Genomic DNA, 20781 nt, shown 5'->3' with positions numbered 1-20781 from the left:
AGCTGGACTCCCCTGTTTTCTGCCTAGTTTTGCTACTGTATTCATGGATACAGTAGCAAAAATACATCGAATATAGTTTATAACAACTGAAAACATAGTTATATGAAGTAATTTAGTAAATGGTAGCTATAGCAAGCTAATAATTACTAAAACATAGTGGTTTCTGAAAAATTCTCTTTTTTAAACTTTTTTTTAAAGTGCTAAATATTAGGACTTCTTACATAGTTCAAATAAGTAAAGATTTGATAACCAAAATTATAGAATTTTAGAATCCTAAATATTAGGAAACTTATAAATTATAATTTTGTCTTATGTAAAACTCTATGTTTAAAGGGTAAAAAGGCGAACAATATTTCACTAAGGGTATTCGTGCTTTTAATATAGAGTGTGTGTGTATGTGTATAAATATATAAGGTAAACGATATTTCACTAAGAGCATTCGTGCTTTTAATATAGAGTGTGTGTGTGTGTGTATTTGAGATCATTAACTGCAAATGGAAACATCCAAACCAATTCATCAACAAAAAGAAAATGAAAACGTCCAAATCAGAAACTAGTACGGCGTGACCCCCAAAAGGAATAGAAAGTCTCAAAACTCCATTGTTGGACCTTAAAAAGTGTTGAAGAAGATAAATGGATCTTTTTGATTTGGTGCTATTCGACTAAATTGATGATTGGGTATTGTTTGTGTTGGTATTTTGATGCTTTGTTTCAAATTTGAGATAATTTAGAGCAGATTTGGAATGCTTTGATCGAAATTGAAGTTGCAAATTTGAAGAACACTTTGTTAAAACAACCCAAAAAAAGTATGCCAATCCGGTAGATTTAGATGAACAACTTAACAGTTAGGTAGACAAAATATAACATCAATTCTATCGACCCAGTAGAGAAATTCCTAAAGAGCAGAAGTATGACAATCTGGTAGACTTCAATGAACAACTTAATAGATATGTAGAGTAATAATAATATCTACTCTATCAGATTGATAGAGAAATCCCGAAAAGCAAAAGTATGACAATCCAGTAGACCTCGATGAACAATTTAATCCGATAGAGAAACCCATGAAGAACTTGTGTGGATCCAAAGTTATTTTCTAAATACCACAAATTCTGAGGATATTCCCCTAAAACCACCCCGAAAAAGTCTCTTTTGCGTCAATCACCCCATCCAAATCAAACCACAAATGGGCTTCACTACCCCCTCTTTTGGTTCTTTTGGTTCTTTTCAGTTAAAATTGGGGCATTTGCATCTATACCCACTTTTTGGGTCACGTTTTAACTTGTGTCTGCTTTGCAAAAAAAATTGCAAACACACCCACTTTTTTGCGTAACTTCAGCATACGGGGCAGAAGTAGCAAAGGCAATCACGCAAAACTTTAGCATTCTAGTAGACGGGTCTGAAGTAGCAAGTGTGTTGAACCAAGTGTGCTGAAGTTTTTGTTTGTAATTGCTGAACTTAAGCATAGTAGCTAAAGTTTTGTTCTCTATTTGTTGAAGTTTTTGTTTGTAATTGCACTAAATAAGCTGAAGTTTTTTTGTCCTAGATTCATTAGTTTTGTCATTAAGCTTTTTCAAAAATATCAGCAAAAGATGCTGAAATTATTTAGTTCATTTATAAAAACTTCAGCACTTTTTTTTGTTCTGAATAAGCTTTTTCAAAAACTTCAGCAGAAGATGCTGAAGGTATTTAGTTCGTTTGTAAAAACTTCAGCACTAAAAGCTGAAGTTTTTTTGTCATGGATTCATTAGTTTTGTCACGAAACTTTTTCAAAAACTTCAACAGAAGATGCTGAAGTTATTTAGTTCATTTGTAAAAACTTCATCACTATATAAGCTGAAGTTTTTGAAAAAGCTTTCTAACATACTAGATAAATAGTCAGATTGCCAACAGTATCTAAATCATAAATTTTGGAAACAATAAACGTGAAAAGAACAGAATTATCATTGTCTACTAACTTACGTACGTGGAAATATTCACAAATTATTGTCTACTAACTTACGTAATTATTTATAATTTATTTTTAAATAATCTGATAAACATATTTATGGCAATCATCCCATGAACTGAAGTTTTATAGCAGCACCAACAGCAGCAGAAGAAAGAAGAAGAAGAAGAAGAGTGGGAACGAAGGAGGAGGAGAAAGGGGGTTAAAGTTGTTTAAAAAGTGGGTACAAGTTAAAACTTTTTTTAAAAATAGGTATAGGTTAAATGGGAACGACCGGATAGGGCGCCCCGTACAATTTTTACGTTTAAGAGGTTTCAAGGGGAAAGGCTTAGGCAGTCCGGTCGCCCCGTGCAATTTTTTCGTTTAAGAGGTTTCAAGGGGAAAGGCTTAGGCAATATGGTGTATGCAGAGTGTGTGCACGCGCGCTTGTATACATACAGCCGGAACAAGCGTACTACAAAATTAACAAATATGTACAAATTTACATGTATGTGCGTATCACAGAAAATTAACTATACACCAACTGGTACCAACACATTCAAATGCCTGTCATACAAAAATTGAATTGAAATAGAGAACTTCATGCACTTCATAGAAAGATCAAGCAAAAGCAACTATCCGCATGCTGCCAATATAAACATTTGACATCATTTCGAACTTCATTGTGAATTCTAGAAGCAAAAGATTAATGCCTCATTTAATGGGATAATTACTTACAGCCATATCCTTCCTCTGTTTTCCAAATAAGGTGCTCTCCTTAAATACAAATAATAGCTGCTCCATAGCCCAAACTCAAATTTGTGATTTACTTTCAAGAGACGTATTATATTATTTCGGACAATTGCTCCTTCAGGATCAGGCACTACGCTAAGGTTAAGTGGGTCAACCAAAAACAAAGAAGCTAAAAGAAGAGGAAACACTGATAAAATCTGTACAATGATCAGCGTAGCAAAATTCCCTGCACCCCTTACCGGCACGAGCCCTACCGTTGCAATGAACTGGAAAAACCTGCTCCCCGGAACACTAGTGGGCAAAGAGAAGCTAAAAACTATGTACCAAAACTGCCTTGACTATGATGACGTATAATTGGAGAATGCATCATGACTAAGGCAGAAACAAAAATTCTTCTACCAAGACTGCCCCAGCCACCTACGTTGAATATCCTTGCAAAATGTTATTAACAATGACGGATGCCATACCATCGTCATTTTGCAAACTTAGCGCATTCCAAGGGTAGATGATGACTTAGGCTGGACATGCCATTAGCACGGATCAGGTAACTTGATTCTGGCAATCATATATTCAGAGACAAGCTAACCATCAACGTTTGTGCTCTCAGCAGCAGCTTTGATTGCCTCAGCAGTCATGAGAGCAACAACAGCTTTATGGATGGCTAGATCAGCTCTGTAGAGTAACCTCTGGGCCCTCTCCCTCTTAAGTTTAGCCATGTTAAGAGCATGCTGTGCTGCTCCAGAGGCATCATGCAACCTGAATTCATGAAGATCTGAACTGTCAAATTGCTCAATTGCAAGCCCACGAGATCCTTCAGGTTGATGCTTTTGACTAGGCCACTCAGGTAAGCCCATATTCCACCTATGAACCCCATTACGCTTCACAACAGTTCTCTGATCATATGAAGCCACCATCTGTCTATTACTAAGAGAGTGAAATGACCCGATCTTCTTTGGTTTGTTCCTATAAAACTTTGGCTGATGATTCCAATCTGACACATCTGAGTTCAAGGAAAAAAACCCAGAAGCCTCTCGTGGAGAAAAAACTCGGGGTGACGGATGAAGCATAGGGGAACCATCTGAATATTCATGGGTCTGATACACAACCATCTCATCTCCATGTGCATATCCATTTAATCTTCTCCCTGTGAAGGAAAAAAACATTCTTTTATAAAATCACTATAAAGTAGTTACGCAAGATAAGAAAAAAAGAAAAATAATATTTTTAAAACAAACAGGCATGGATGTTTGCATAGTAGTAAGAAATGTACCAAAGGGATGAAGACCATCTTGATCCCTTGGGACAGCATGACTGTGTCCTGAAACTGAGATTTTTCTATGTGAGCGTTGTTTTGAGCCCTTGTTAGGAACCTCCAGACCTCGAGGCTTCAAACAAAATGCAGACATAGGTGGTTTCTCCACGGAAGCTGCTTTCTCCTGGCCTACAATGGCAAAGCCAAGATTAGCATTTGACATTGCTTGCTCCCAGTCCTTCAGTTGCTGCTGATACCTCTCCCAAAGGGGGGGCTGAAGGAAAAAGAAAAAGAATCAGTAAATTGTCTCAGAAAGATCAATCCCATCAAATAGTATTGCAAGCAATACAAATGAAAACTTAAGCATGAAGGAATTTAATAAATATGACCACGAGAAAGATAAGACACGTGAAAGGGTATCAGTCTGATATAGACAGTTTAGCAAGGTAGCGAACATACCAATAAACATGGCATTCACCCAAGTGAGCAATCAAAGGAGTACTTTTTTATCAGTTAAAGTCAGCAAAGAGTCGCCGGGGCAATAAAAAAGCAAGTAAAGACAACAGCACAATTCTTTAACAATTCCTTTATAAAACTGGGACACACACATACAGTTTGAAAGCGACAAACGGGCATAGCATCTCATCTCTCCAATCATCAAAATGTGCCATGTCTCAAATTGGAACATCTTTAAAGATTGAATTTAATGAAGGCATTTCTTAATCGCACATCAGGTAGAGCATATGTTGGCTCTTGCCTTCACAACAGAGTGGGCAAGTTGTTTACTCACAAGAAGCATCTTTCAAAGCAAACTCATAAGGGCCCATCAGCAAGCACCACCAATGTAGCTGATGCAGTGAAAGGTCATAACAAAGATCAAGACACATCAGCGCAGACATCCCTTGTCAAATATAAATAATCTAAACTGAAGGGAGGACTGATCAAATTGAAAAATCTCAATTGAAGGAAGGAAAGTTACGAGATATTCAATGGGGTGAAAAACTAGGATATGGTTGATTCACTACAATATTCAAAACCCACCACTGTCATGAGTCATGACCAACTTCAAACTTAGTCTGATTGATTGCTTCCTCTTAACCTTACAATTATAAACTCTAGAACTACTGATTGTATATAGTTTCTAAGTGCCTATATTTTTAGTTTTACCTCTTTTTTCCTTCACATGCTATAACAGCTTTCTTGGATGATATACCAAATGCTGATATCATCTCTTTTGAAAAGAAAAAAAGGCAACAACACCAACAACAATTTCGCCTCAAACTCAATCCCAAGCTAAGTTGGAGTTTGCTCCACGAATCTTCACTATCCATATTACTCCATCTCTAAAACACAAGCATTCAACCAATTTTATTTACACCTAAAGAAAGGTTGATCTTGGTTAATTTATAAAAGCAAACTAACTTTATAATTGAGCCTTCTTACTAACTATTCTGAAGTTATGAGATTTGGTGAAAACCCACAGGATCCAATGAAATTTTCTGCGATCAAAATAGTTCCCCAAAAAGACTTTTCGATCCACAAAGGGAATTGAGACAAAAGACCCTCCCAATCTTCTTTCCAATAGTCATGGAAGGTTTTCATTTGATGTTAAGAGCTCCAGATCCTAGCTGGTAGCAAGGGTTTAAAATTGATACCAGAGAGGAAGTTGAGGTTTCCCACATATGGTATGCCGATGATACACTGTAAGTAGATAAAGTATTTTAAAATGATTATGTAGCTTTTGAAGCAATCTCTGGTTACCCATCATGATTTCAGTTAATGCAAACCGTTGCATAAATGAATAGGGCAGATTTTGGGTTACAACGGTGGAGAAATTCCCGATAATTTGTTGGGATTACCATTGCGAGCAAAACAAAAGGATTCTGGTGTTTGGAAGACAGTATCCGGAAAATGTAAATGAAAATTGGATCCTTAGAAAAGACAGTAGTACCTTCGGTGGAAACTAACACACTAGTAAACAGGGTCTTGCATAAAACCCCTACTTGTTCGATGTCATAGATTCCGATTCCAGGCATAGTGGTGAAGAAGCCAAATACAATCAGAAATGATTTTTTATGGGTTTTAGGATAAGGAAAAGGAAGGAGTTCACCTGATGAAATAGGACAGGAATCAGGGAGAAAAGGAAGGGGCATGGGAGTGAAAAAACTGAAACTTCAAAACAAAAGCCCGATGCTGAAATGGTATTGGAGGTATAATGAAGAAAAAAAATGAATTATAGAAGCAACTTCTCATAACTTAATACGGGAAAGATAATGTAAGAAGTAAAAACCAATGACAGCCCCTCATGGCATTGCAGTGCAGACATAATAAATTTGTTAGAAGAATCCAAAACTAAAGGTGGGGAAAGAGCAGAAGATCAGGTTTTGGCTTGTCAAAGGCTGGAGGAGATGGGTTTAAAAGATTTAATTCCACAATGTGTGTCTGGTTACTGATAAAACTGCAATGTTGCAGACTGCCTTAACACTACAGGATGGACTCTACAAAAGAAATTCCTTTAATTGGTAAATTGAAAGGGCAAATATATTGTTTAATAAATTGGAGACTTTTTCTTGTGACAAGTTCAATATATTGGAGACTGCTGTGCTGGATGCAAATTCTACATCCTGGACAAGCAGTAAAACTGGATTCTTTATGGGTAAGTCATGTTATCAGATCCTCGTTAAGCAAGGAAGGACGTAGAAGAACTTGGCCTTGGAAGATGATACAGAAAACCAATTTCCCTCCTGATTTTACTAAGAAATAGGATATAAACAGCAGGTGGCATGTCCGTGAACAAGATACAGAGGCAATTAAGCATCATCTTCTATACTGAAGACAAAATTGTTGATATGGACAATGTTTCTTAACTATATGGAGGTCAATCGGTGATACCAGGTGAAGCAAAGCAGGCTCCAATAAGGTGGCACTTGGCAGGCAGGCCAGGCACAGAAAATCTGGAAAAAAACACAGAAACCATACTGGAAGACCATTCCATCGTGTTTTTCAGACAATATGAACAGAAAGACTGAAAACTTTTCTGATAGACAAAAGGTAAATACCTCACATGTAAAATTTTATGCTTTTGGTATAGGGAAAACATTGTTGTTGATAGAGAGGACATTTTGCACTTGATAGATTTTTTCTTTTGGGATAAGCGGAATCGATAGACTACTTACACCCAATGTTATCAAAGGCGAAAAGCACAAAAAAGCTCTAAGGTTTGTCTACCATTTTTTAAGCGCAAAGTGAAAATAAAAAGTGGGCGTTAATGAAGAAAGGCGCAAATGGAGAAAAACTACAAATATGTATGCGTAGTCCAAGACTAATATCTATAAGCATGAATACCAAATATATGGAAATAGAAATTGAGGAAAATTTACGATAAAGTGAAATCTCAATTGTTTAGTGTCGCCTCTTCACAATTACGCTCATTGGCAAGGAATAGTATGCCTTAGAGCCTTGACGACAACAATGAAGCGCCCGCTAAGCGGGGCAAAGCGCTCAACATGTTTTGAGCCTTGCTTCAGGGCTGAAGCACGCTTTAAGTGCGCTTTGATAACACTGCTTACACCTATGAAGCAGACAAGCCCAGTGTATTAGATAGTACCTTCTTGGTGCTTCCTTAATAAAATTACCTTACTTTATTAGAAGAAAAAAGAAAGAGATCGATTTGGTTAATACAGGCTGTAGAGGGCATGATTTTTTGTCCTTTAAATTAATTGGTCAGAGTACAATAACACTGACGTCATGATGAGTCATGTGCAATTCAAGGTCTATCCTATAAACAAATGGACATCAACCACAGTACATCCAAGAGGACTCAAATTATTGGGCATAATATGATGCCCACTTACGATAGCTCGATATGTTTACAACCCTTAAATAAGTGTAGAATATATTTCTCCACAGAGGCTTGAGCACCATCAGCGCAAGTGGACCATCTTGCCGAACAAACAAAAGGCATCACAATTTTAATAATTTGGTGCAGACCAAATAAATAAAGAAAGTTGTTATCCCATAAGCAAGTTTGTCCCCTTCCTCCATTTACAGCCAAAAACGCTACCAAAATTGGTCAAATCTCATAAGTAATAGATCCCAAGACCAAAGATAGGGACTCTAACCCCCTAAAAGCTTGTATAAATATAAGCATGTTTAAATTTATAACAAGACTGCCACTCAAATTATTTGTATAAAAGTTTAGCAAATATCAGCAGCTAATCACAGCTAAAAGGTGTAGTAACACAGGATCAGATGCCGGCAATTGATGTTGCCAATATCAATTTAATCATACCTGGAGATGGCGTATTAATGCCATGCCCTTTTTCTGACGCTTAATCCCCCAATGGTCATAAACAGATCTAACGACTTCCATGGACCCTACATCAACCATCAGCTCTTCCAGCTCATCGGGTGTAAAGTGATCACGTTGACGGGCATATGCAACTTTCTCAAACATGTCCATCGTCTTCTCAAACAATTCATCAGATATCTCTTCACATTTACTCTCACCGGAGCAAGAGAAATTATTCTTGGACAACCACTGCTCGTCCTCACTGTCCATGTCATATAATATATGTGACGGATCCATGGCCATGTCAACATCACTTTCAACCTGTCGATAGTACTTTGGTGAAGAGCGAATGAAGGAGACTTCTGATGCATAATCTTCAATTTCTTCTATCAAACGAACACCAGGAATAGGAATGTTTTTAACTGAGGCAGCACGTATATTCCTGTTATAACACTCTTCATGCATCTCCTTGAACAACATCCACTGGCTTCTGTCAGGAAACTCCAGGACCCAATCCTTTCCCCCTTTCCACATCATGGCATGTGTAAAGCGATTGGTAGAGCCAGGCTGCAAAATGTTATGAACTTTATATGAATACTTGGTAACCCCAGAAAATTTGACAGCAATTCTCCATTCATTGTGACCCGCAATTTCCAGGACCACCCGTGCTCCAAATTCTCTCCACCCTTTGTCCGGAACAGTGACCAACACATTTGCATCACAAGATAGTAACTCAATATTTCTCTGTGAGCCACTACAATTATCTGCATTCTTCTTGTCACTAGCTCTTCTGATTCTTTTGTAAGGAAGAGTTCGTGGGCTGTGATTTCTGTGCATTGAACCCAAAGCATAAGATCCGTATGGCAATGTGTACTGCACCTGCGTTCGAGGTTTCTTTGGCCCATTGCCAAATCCACCACGTGTAAAATTTGTCTTCCCATCAACCAACACAGGTGAAATTTCTCCAAAAGGGGAAGAACTCGAGCTGTTTCTGTTACGACACAGCAATCCTCTAGGACCAGAAGGGTTGGGGCTCTGGACCATGCGATCACTCATACCAGCAATAATGGGACATTGGACCACATTACTAGTAACAGTTAGGTTTGGGCTAGAAATCATGCCATCACTTTTATTCAGAGTCAAATGAGATGCCTCGCCCAAGATAATTCCTTTTCCTTCCGATAGTCCCTCTACTTGGTCAAATGATGGAATTACAACACTCATCCCCACCAATCCAGAATGGCACCGAGCACTGGGCAAGCTGTGAGATATATTGTTAGACTGCCTTCTCCCTGGAGATGCAACAAACTGGTCTAATCCTTGACCAACAGATTCCGATTTGTGTGACACAACAATCACATCAGACGTGCCCAATTCAGAATGTTTGGCAATGAAAGAGCTCGGGGTAATATCTAATTGACAATTTTGAGATGACTTCAATGAAACACGTTCACTCAGCTGTTGTTTACACGCTAAATTCCCCAGTTTCCGTTCAGCTAATGATGACCCTCCAGTAACTCCAGTAGATGAAGCTACAATATTCTCAGCGGTATCAGAGCACTCCACCCTACTGCCGTCATCTTTAACTGGCTGGCAAGCATTTATAGAATCATAATCCTGAAGGCTAACACAAGCAAAGTTGCGCTCCATGAGTAACCTGAGATGTAGGCATATGAAGAAAGTGGGTGCAGCAGTAAATGATAGAGCAAAAGGAGGAATTCTTCCGAGCTTCATTGCAGAACTAAAAGTAGAACTAGTAAGCCTTGCACTGGAACACTCTGTCGAGGTGCCTGTGGGCAGGCAAGCTGGCACTAACTTCTTCTGCAAGTAAATAAGATATGATCATGATCACCATGGTTAGTTACAAATAACAATGGTGAAACATAGATGGGGATAAGTAAAATCTGGAAAGAAGGAAAAAGGAAACAGCAAAAGAACAAAAGAGATATAGCATACTACCCTACCTGTAGCATTAAGAACAAAAGATACATCAAAAGATGAAGGCTAGAACGAAGAACAAAATAGCAGACCTACACATCACATTGAGAATGAGAAGTACCTTAAATGAGGAAGGTTCTGCATGAGCATTGAACTGTAATTGCTCGCTTCTGCAATCGAGGGACTTGATATTCTCATATGTGCACTCGGAGAGGGGCAGCTGCTTAGCAAGCAAACTACGTTTCTGAAGCTTGGAGTCCAGGTATAACCATTTTGAATATTTGAGTTTAGAAAAACAGTAAAATGCAAAAGACTGCTGCTTCCTAGAATCCTGAATAGAAGAAAGCCGAAACCTTACTGAAGTTACAGGTAACTGAAGACTTTCAAACCTCCATGCTTCATCAGCTTGATTGAATAATGTTAGGACAAAGAAAATAAAGGCCATGGCGTGGTTGAGGCAACACTCAAATAAAAGAAACCTGAGCCCAACTGCATTATCAACAAAAAGCATCTCCAAAATAATTTTTGGCCACCTTATCACAATGGCACCACGCTGCAGCAGCAAAACAGTGTGAGACAGCCAAATCTGTTCTGCTTCAAGCAGCAACAAAGGCAATGTGGGTAGACATATTACAACCCTGAATTGCTTAGCTTCTAGCAATGGCATGTTTAATCTTAGCACCTCTACATCATTAACTGCAGGCAATAATTTCTCTCTCTCAGGGCCAGGAATGCACATAATACTGGTATTACAGTTCTGCAATCCATCCACAGCTGGTGTAACAGAAACGGTAGAAATATCAGCTCCATAAGCTTTGTCAGCTTCATACACAGGTAATAGTCCATCCCTCTTCTTGTGGAAACGCCTTCGAACATAAACAACAGGTTTTCTATCTTTGTGGCTGCTATGACTTCCGACAAAAGAATTCTCAGCCTTGCTAAGATCAATCAGTTTGTCAGGGAACAAAAGATCACAATCTGGCTTGCCTTTACTGTTGTTCAAGGAACCTAAATTCCAGTTTGTGCTCTCAGTTTTGGCATGTAGCGGTGATGAGACAACAGGGGTAGATAACTGAAACGATTTCTGTTTCTTCGATGGCCTGGAAGGAGAAAACTTTACTCGACGAGATGATCGAGCTAACCAAGATATAATGGGCTCTGAGTCCAGACTGTTACCTGGGTGGCTGTCATCATCTACAGTCAAGTCTAATTTTCTTTTGTCAATGTTTTTCTTAACATTTGCAGATTTCCTGACTTTCTTTTTTCCAGGTACCTCCCCAGGTAAAAGCAAGAGTTTAAACCGCTCAGTTTCTAGGTTTATCCATTCTTCATCTCGGTCATCATATTTAACATGATGGAGTTTCCTCTCTGGGTCAAAATCATTCAAAAGACCATAATACCAACTCTCATCCAATGGCCAAAAGACTTTAATCCTTCGGTTCAATACCCAGTAAGCATCCAAATCCTTAGGAAGAACTTCATAGAAATGACGGCGTTTCCTAGAAATACCCCTCGCTTTGAGCTTCTGCCTTGGTCGTAGAACTCTGCTAGCAGTATCAACTGATGCAGATTCTGAACCAGCCAAGGAATTCCCCTCCCGACTAACAAAATCCTGACCAGAAGTGAGTAAAGAAGATAATCGTTCAGCAGATAGTGATGCTGAAGATCTGCTTTTGGAAGAAAAACCTGTACAACTAGGGTCAAATCTCGAAGACAGCATCCTTGCTGCATTCTGCTCAAGGTTCTCCTCATCATCATCATCCAAAGAATCTTGACAAAAGCTTCCGAAGTTATCTCCAGATGGTAAACCCCTCTTTACAGATTTTCTACTCGTAGATGACGAATCCTTTCTCTTGTTACGAGTACTCCGGTGCTTTCTAGAAGATGCTTCACCATTATTTACAGCTACATGACCATCTTCCTTAGCATGCCGAATTGAACTCGCCTTATCTTTCTTCTTTTCCCGTGATCCATCAACACTTATCTTTCTCTTTACCTTGACGGTAACACCATTGCCAGCCGAACTACTAGGTAATTTAGAAGTCCCTTCATCACTTTTAGCTTCTCCACCAGAAAAGGCCCGCTTTTTTGGAAGCTGATCACCCTCAGTCTCCTCAGGTTCACTTTTTAACTTGCCATTTCCGATGACAGAAGTCCGAATCCTCGATGATAACTGTGAACCTCGACCACTACTATCAAACTTCCTTCGCCCCACAGAACCACGCGGGCGCTTCGGAATTGGAATAGCATTACCATTACTATCTAAACTAAGAGAAAATCCATTCAACCCATTGCTGTAATTCAACCTTTTCTCCAGCCCAGATGATGATAACTGCGATTCAACTGGTCCCCCACTATCCCCCCCATTCACATGATCCTCATCTGTGTTAGTCCTACTCTTCTTCCCAGATGGCTCAGGCTTGTCCAATGACACCTCTTTTATACTCTTCCTCTTCTTCTTCTTCTTCTTCCTAACATCAATATCACTGTCCTCAGCAGAAAATTTCCCCTTCTTCAAATCCCCAAACTTATACAGTGTTTGCAGATCCAAAGACCTTTGTTTCTTCGAATTCTCGACAGAACCACCACCAGATTTTTCTTCGACACCACTTTCCATCTACAATAATCACTCAATAACCGAACAACAAATAATTCCCCAAATTTCATATTCCATCACACATCATATGTTCACACAAAATACGTATTTCCAGATCTGTTAAGCACAAATTCACAACAAAATACTCAATCAAAACACAGAAAACTTCACAATTAACAAAAGAAATGGATACATTTCTTCAATTAAATAGATAAAATCCAACATACAGAAATACACGTACCTTTTCCTCGGAATTATCGAACTAGAAACCGAAAATGGCGAAGATCCGCCACATGCAAAGGGTGAAATTCTAGGGCTCCGATCAGAGAATTGAGGGGAAAAAAACTAGTGTGATTTGGTTCGATTGGAAACCCTAACTGATTTATCTTTTTAATTTAAATTTTTGTAAATAATATCGTTTTTCTGAATTTTACCCTTCCTTTTTTTCCCTAAGGAGAGAAACAAAAGCGAAAGTGAGAGAGGTTTTAGGGTTCGTTTTGGTTTTACAATTTTCAGAGAATTTTTTTTTTAGAAATATCGTTCAATAAACTTCGCCACGTGGCATCCTTTATCTCCGTTTATGACTACATTTAACGGTGAGAGATTTGATTTATTGGCAGGGAATTTGAGAAAATATAATGACGTGTTATCTTACGTGGCAAGATCGACGGTGGAGATTAGATGCTCGGTGGTAATTGACGGCTTGGATAAAAGAGTTATTTGGGAAGAGTTCGGTAATTAATTATGGGAGAAAGGGTAGCTTTTCCTTTTATGTGTTAAAACGAAATGGGCATACAATTTATCAAAAATAAAAAATAACAAGAAAGTCCATGGCTTTTTTTTTCCCTGCGTAAATGCAGGTAATAGGGGGTTATTTCACGAAGTTTTAATAAGCATACTCGCTGCTCTTTATCTGTCACGTGGTAAATTTAGCTCATAGACGAAATAAATTTTTGCATTTAACATTACCAAATTATTATAGATAAATTAATCATCTTAAATGATGTAACAAAAAATATATTAGCCAAGTATAATTATGTGAGAAATTTTTGTTTGAAGATAGATGTGATGCATTTCTTAATTTGATATATAAGTTTTACGATCCTCCTTTTTTTAAAAATAAATAATAAGTATAAATTTTTTGAGTAATATTTTACTAGTCAATAGCCGAAGGCATTAACCGTAAAACGTGATGTGACCAAGGAAATGAGGTAGGTCCAGCGCTGTTTGGATGGCCCACGAAAATTAGATTCTTAGAATACTCTTTTACTGTAATGAAACAATAAAAGTAGAAAGAACAATATTGTAGAGAAAGAAAGAGCAAATTCTTATTGAATTTTGGGATGAATTACAATGGAATAGAACCCTCTATTTATAGGGAGAGATTGGCTTAGCCACCAAGCAATAAACTCTAGAATCTCTCTAAATATAGACATTCACCTTAAATAGAATTTTATTTATAACACTCTCCCCTTGAATGTCTATTCAACAGATAATGTGCATCGTTAAAACCTTAACTAAAATAAAACCCAGTGGAAAAAAATTCTAGAGAAGGAAAAAGAGTACACATATCTAACAATACGCCTTTTGATTGCCTCATTAAAAACCTTGCAAGGAAAATCCAGTGGGACAAAACCTTGTAAGGAAAAAAGAGTGCAACGCGCATTAACTCCCCTAATGAGAGCATCAATTTACATCCTTGAGCATTTGCATTCCAATCTTGTGCACCATCTTCAAATGATCTTTGGTAGAGATTTGATAAACAAATCAGCCATATTAATTTCAATGAATATATTGCATCTTGAAATCATCATTCTTGGTAGAGATGTAATGTCTTCATAAACTTCTGTAGAATGGCCTTTTCAATATCTCCATAGCTATCACATTATCATGCTTATAGTTATAGCAAGATACATATGTGCACAAATTGCACTTAGAATGTGGTACTTCAAGACCAAGAATTGTATATGCTTTAAGCGACTTAAATCCTTCATGGATTATCATATAAGTTAAGTCATATAAGCCATATAATAGACTTTAGATGCATATCAAGTTTTTATGTCATGCTAGACATATAAGATATCGAAAACTGATTGCACATACCATTGACTTTATACTTTCAAGTATTTGAACAACATAGACAAAATTATGTCTTTCATATGGAATCAATTCTACTTGAATTATGTCTCTTCCATTTGGCCAAACTTTTGTGTCTATATTCGATAGACTTAAGATCCTCATCTATACTTAGCGCTATGATAGATGTCGTCGACAAATATTTTATATCGATTCCAACATTTTTTCATAAAGACATAACATAGAGATCTCTTCATTCATATTTTCAGGTACCTGAATCTCTCATGAGATTTTATGAAGTGTTATGTCATGTGATCTTCTAGATCACTTGTCTCCTTATTATGATCACTTTGATCATTTGCATATCTTCTTTATCAAGAAGTTTTATTTGAAACCGATTTGTCTATATGGTTTAAGCGTACCATAGACTTTGTCCTTCTAGGATTTGATAGGAGCATTTGCAATGAGAATATAGTTACTTTCTTTGGGTCAGCAAATGTGTATAGCATGCTTTGAAATATATTGCAAACGAATTATCTTTTTATGAACTTCAAGTTCATATTATGATATTCGAGGATCTATATATACAAATGATAATCCGTTCCACGTAACTTTTTCTCAAGTGTTTATCATGTCTGCCCCTCATGTTAGAAAAACTAACTTGTCTCCTCAACTTTGAGAGCCCATTCTTTGTGTGTCATGATGCTAATCAAAATATACACTGCACATTAATAATAATAATATGGAATTATTTGGTTCCTGACCCCGAACCACTTGTGAGGGGAGAATGTAATATACTTTCGTATATGACCTATATCAAACTGATATAGATAACTTTGTTCTCATAAGCAATAATTTATCTATTAAGTGGAGACACTCAATAAATTATTTTGCTAAACCAGCTGTGATGTAAACCAACTTATCAAGATGAACTTCTTGAATAAAAAATCTAGAAACTATGCTCTAAATCAAATTATTGAGCAAGTTACCTCGCAAATACCATGTTGTGGGTTAATAATAATCACACATGTAACTATCTCATAAATGCATCTTATGTGGTATACATGGCAGGTGAATGAGCCCATATTCACCTTTGATATTTCCAGAATTTATGGGATTCAATCCCAACTTTAGTTGGTCTACTAATTAATGAGAACAAGCAACCTAGGAGAATTCGTAAAGAACTTTCTAGTTCTTTAATGTTTACTCATTTGAATTTTCTTTTATTTTTGCACATCATACTTAAGTTGATATGACTAAACCAACTATGCCAACTGGATATCAATAAACTCCAAGTTTATTATGATATGAGTTTTATATCAATAAAGTTCTATTTTATTGTGGCATTCTTTTATTTGTGTAGTACAAACTGGAGAATAAAGCGGGTAACCTTTCACATACATATTACCCTGCTACAAGTTGTAGTAATAGAAGATATTAAATCTTTCCTTTATTTATAGTCTCAATATAATCAACTGTTTTCGCGTGTACTTTGAAGACTGAATAAGTTTCTTTAAGACTTACTACAACACAATACCTTATTGGTAATCAATTGTGTTTCTCCAAAATAGTATAATTGGATCTTCCAGAGCTCTTAATTAATTTTGTACTGCCACATATTCATCAACATTCATATGGTCATATATCTCTTTCAGGGAGAAAGTTATACCATTATGGTTGTGGTCAAAATTATATGCAAGATATGTTTCTTGCATTAATATTATTCTTTAATAATCGCATTACCAAAATATTTTGGTGTGTAATAGGTACGTGACCAATGACCATTCATGCCATAATAATGACATTATTTTCTTATATCATCTTAAACCTTCTTCTAGAGGTGAGTATGATATATTCACTACCACCAGCACGTTCATATTCTTCCAAGAATGAATATGTATTCATAAATAAGATGTTGTCACATTCACATCATGAATGGACCATAATCATCTATATATGTTTTATAAAATCTCATGTCAAATCGATGACAAACATTACTTTCACAGAGTGAAGGATTATTTTGAGAATCCTTATTATTCTCATTACTCAATGATGACGATTATAATTTATTCGTCTATTGTCACGTCCACATCCATTGATACATTCATAGTAGTAATTTTGTCTTCTTTCAGACTTATCACATACTGCTATCACATTCTCTAAAAGGAATAAGAATGGAGCAAATTCAATGGGACGGGTTTTCAATTCTTTGCCCACAATCATACATGAATTTGATCATGGCAAAGCACAGAAATTTTTCCACTTTGGGTGGTTATAATTTCTTTCAAACTCCATTAGAGTTGCAATCAAAATTTATCGTCTTTGCTTGTATTTAAAATCAAAGTATAGAATGTCAAGAATTTGAAAGAGAAAAGTAAAATACTTACCTTAAATCCAGAATTTAATCATGAAGGAAGTTCAAAGAACAATTGACAATCATTATGCTCAATCCCAAAGCTTCTACTCAATTGGTTAGAGTCTCGTGCTGATAACGTGTTATGAAACAATAAAAGTAGAAGAACAATATTATAGAGAAAGAGAGAGAGAGGAAATTCTTATTGAATTTTGGGATGAATTACAATGAAATAGAACCCTCTATTTATAGGGAGAGATTGGCTTAGCCACCAAGCAATAAACCCTAGAATCTCTCTAAATATAGACATTCACCTTAAATAGAATTCTATTTATAACATTTACTTTTCTCTTTTTTTCCTCTTAAGAATTTTAATGATTACCCTAGACCTAAGAATCTAAAGATATTGAGAGTGGAAGTATCACATAACACGTACAACTTATGTGAAGTAGTTAGCTGGCAATTAACTGCAATTAGACTGGTCAGCTAGGCGGTTAGTGGGCTGAGATTATAGTTAATTATACCGTGTAATTATTAGTTAGAGAGTAGCAGTTATCTTCTATATAAACATTATATTGTGTACAGTCAGATTAGATAAAAATGAGAAAACAAAATTCTCTCCACGGACTCTCTCTCTAGAACATTCGATCGTCCATTATTGAACTCTCAATTCAATTCTTCTGCTTAAACTTTGACATGGTATCAGAGCATGGAACAACCACACATAGACCGCATATTTTTAGAGGTTGAAAATCAGGAGCAACCTAAGTAGAATCTGGATGCAGCAGTGAATACAGTTGCAGACTCAGCACAAGAGGAAATACTGCCAACAAATATGAATTCCTTTCCTGCAGACATACTATGAGCACATGATTTTTGCCTAATACGAATTACTCTAAAATAATTCCCAAAATTAGGTCTTGGCTTTAATTATGTGTTATTTTAGGAATTATTGTGTGATTTTCCTGATTGTTTGCATATATTTGTGTGCATGTTTAATTTTATTAATGCATTAAAAATACAAAAATATAGCATTTGCATTTAGGATTTGATCTTACATTTTTGGATTAATTAATAATTAGGTGTTTTACAAAAATGAAAAAGAAGAAGAAGAAGAAGAAGAAGAAGAAAATATATAATAACACATTATAATTTAGAGAGGATTAGTATTTTTAATATTAATTTTGGTGTTATAACTTAATTTAGGATTTTAATTTTGAAAAAATAAAACAAGGAAAAGAAGGAATTAATTTGAAAAGTAAAGAAATGAAAATCAAAGTTTGGGCTATTCTTTAAACCCAAATTTCCAGGCCCAAAAACACGTTCCATACCTGGTCCAAACTTCTAGTCTCTGAGACCATCAAAACGATGTAGTATAGGGACAGAACTACGTCGTTTCGATTTCAACAAATCTCACCCATCCATTCATCTACATCGAACGGTCCAGATTCTTAACCATTACCCGACCCCGACCCGCTTCCAGAACCGATCCGGTCCAGCCCCATTTAATTAAAACGACCCCGTTTCGATTATGGATTCTGTCCCAGCAGTTGGATTTCAATCATCCAATGGATCAAATTAATAATCTCATTTGTAATATACCCAAACCCCTCAGAACCCCCCTCAATCACCCTCGTCTCTCTCAAATTTCCCAAACCCTAGAGACCCGCTGCCCTAATTTCCACCGGTTGTCGCCGGCGGTGCCGACTCCGTTCGCCACCAAACTCACACCCCAGAACCCCCTTGATATCCTCTTTCATAATCCATAGTTAGTTTCCTATGAACACCCTTAAAACGGTTCGAATCTTGATTTTAGGCTATGAACCCTAGTAGCCGCCACCATTTACCCTCGCTTTCCGATGGCGCCGCCACCTCCAATCAACCCCAAACTAACACCCCTTGACCACCACAACCCCATCTTCCCTAATCCACAATTTGTTACCTTCGAATCAAACCAGAACTTGTCGAATAATGAATCTAAGCTTCAAACCTAAAACTGCAAAGTCAAGATTCACCGAACATTTAAGCTAATTTTGACTTTATCTGTGTATTCTTGATAAGAACACACAGTTAAAGTCAAATTTTGGTTTAAAAATTGAAGATTCGAAGGTTTTCTTCAGTTACTACTGACCGGTGAGTTCTTTTGTCCTATTTTCTATATTTATAGTTTAATTGGTATTATTCTGATGTTCGTCTTTCCTCATCTCTTTCTCTTTTCTCTGGTCGATTTCAATTGAAAACTCGACCAATCTTCTGGCATAAACTATCTTCTGTTCGTTGTTTTGTTTTTCAGAATGTTGGTGAATTTGTTCTTGGTTTCATAGGTTTGTGTGGTCAGTTTGTTTAGAATCTGGAAATCATATCTCGTCTAATAACTTAGTCGGTTAAATTAAAGATTATCTTGAGTTTGGTTAAATGTGTATAATAATTGATTGATTTATGCAAGTGGTCAATAATTGAGAAACTTCTAATAGTGGTAGGGTAGAAATTGCATTACCGAATTAATTAAAAGCACTGCATCAGTGGACAATTAAGAAATGAAAAGGTGAATTGGTAATGGAGAAGGCACTAAGCTAATTGTCTATTTAAAAGAGCTGAATAGACTGAAAGAAAAAAAAAGATATACAGAAAGAGAGCTGGAGAAACGACTAGAAATTACATAAGAAATTTCTGCAATCTTTTGATATAAATTGGTCTTAGTTTTGTTCTTTAAATTGGTTTGCTAGTCAAAAAATTTTTAAAAAAAAGAAGTTCTGATTCTGTGTAGAAAAATGATTCAATTTTGAGAAGTTCTGGCTTGAAGCTGTTTTGATTTTTGAAGTTATTGCTATATTGTTGAAGATTAAACTGGGTTAGCTGCTGTTGATTACTGCCTCCTCACTCCCTCTTTGTTTTTTCCTTATTCTCAGGTACATGTTTCTAGACTTATCTCACACAAGGTTTCGATATTGCAATGAAATGAAATCCGGAGTTCCAAATGTGTCTTCTGCACATTCAAATCTATTAGTTTAGTTTCAGTTTTGTTTTTTTTAGTTAACTAACATGTCATATGCTCAACATGGGAGCTATTAGTCAACTTGCCTCTGTTGAAGTTAGTATAGCTCTCCAGTAATTTTACTTACTTCTGAAGCTCATTGGTTATAGCTGGTTTTGAACTCTGAGATGGGGAACTTGGTAGAATGTTGATCATTAGCTAAGTTTTGTGTTTAAGCCATGTTAGCTAAGTGTATGGTAGTATGGAAATATCAAGGAACCACAATAGTATATTTCGTCAAACATCGGAATTTTTGTTTTCATTCTGGTTGAGATAAGTGCTCTTGTTTGTATGTAATCTTGTATGATAACAGCTATTGGGATAACCATAAGTTAGAGGTAAATTGATATAGTCCATTATGTTTAAAGTATTGGAGTATTCTGAGAGGTTCAGTTGTATATTCGTGGTATATGTAGTGTGAATTTGTCTATCAAATCAATTTGTAAACTAGTTTTCTTTCTTAACAATAAATTGCCTATTTTAGTTTAGGAGTGCAATTAGCCCATTTCTTATAACAAAATAATGTCAACATTATTACAAGGTATAGATTTGGTAGTTGTAAAT

The 20781-nt window shown here is 36.4% G+C and overlaps 1 protein-coding gene across 1 annotated transcript; it reads right to left on the bottom strand.

Moving 5' to 3' along the window:
- Nucleotides 1-2510: 2510 nt before the first annotated feature.
- Nucleotides 2511-13242, bottom strand: LOC104228007 (uncharacterized). The gene is made up of 5 exons (XM_009780419.2): nt 12996-13242; nt 10280-12871; nt 8221-10041; nt 3948-4203; nt 2511-3821 (listed from the first exon to the last, which is right to left on the bottom strand). The coding sequence occupies exons 2-5, from the start codon at nt 12773-12775 to the stop codon at nt 3259-3261; spliced, it is 5136 nt and encodes a 1711-aa protein (XP_009778721.1). The 5' UTR covers nt 12776-12871; nt 12996-13242; the 3' UTR covers nt 2511-3258.
- Between the last annotated feature and the right edge of the window lie 7539 nt (nt 13243-20781).

The sequence above is a fragment of the Nicotiana sylvestris genome, chromosome 8, assembly GCF_000393655.2.
Source record: "Nicotiana sylvestris chromosome 8, ASM39365v2, whole genome shotgun sequence".
Taxonomy (NCBI): domain Eukaryota; kingdom Viridiplantae; phylum Streptophyta; class Magnoliopsida; order Solanales; family Solanaceae; genus Nicotiana; species Nicotiana sylvestris.
Note: the sequence above shows the minus strand (reverse complement) of the source record. Positions and strands in the feature narration are given on the sequence as shown.

Excerpts from the sequence above, each read along its gene's own strand:
- LOC104228007 (XM_009780419.2), bottom strand. The coding sequence starts at position 12,775 with ATGGAAAGTGGTGTCGAAGAAAAATCTGGTGGTGGTTCTGTCGAGAAT. Across the intron at positions 10,042-10,279 it reads CAGAACCTTCCTCATTTAAG|AAGAAGTTAGTGCCAGCTTG; the intron begins GTACTTCTCATT and ends ATTTACTTGCAG. Across the intron at positions 4,204-8,220 it reads CATTAATACGCCATCTCCAG|CCCCCCCTTTGGGAGAGGTA; the intron begins GTATGATTAAAT and ends TTTTTCCTTCAG.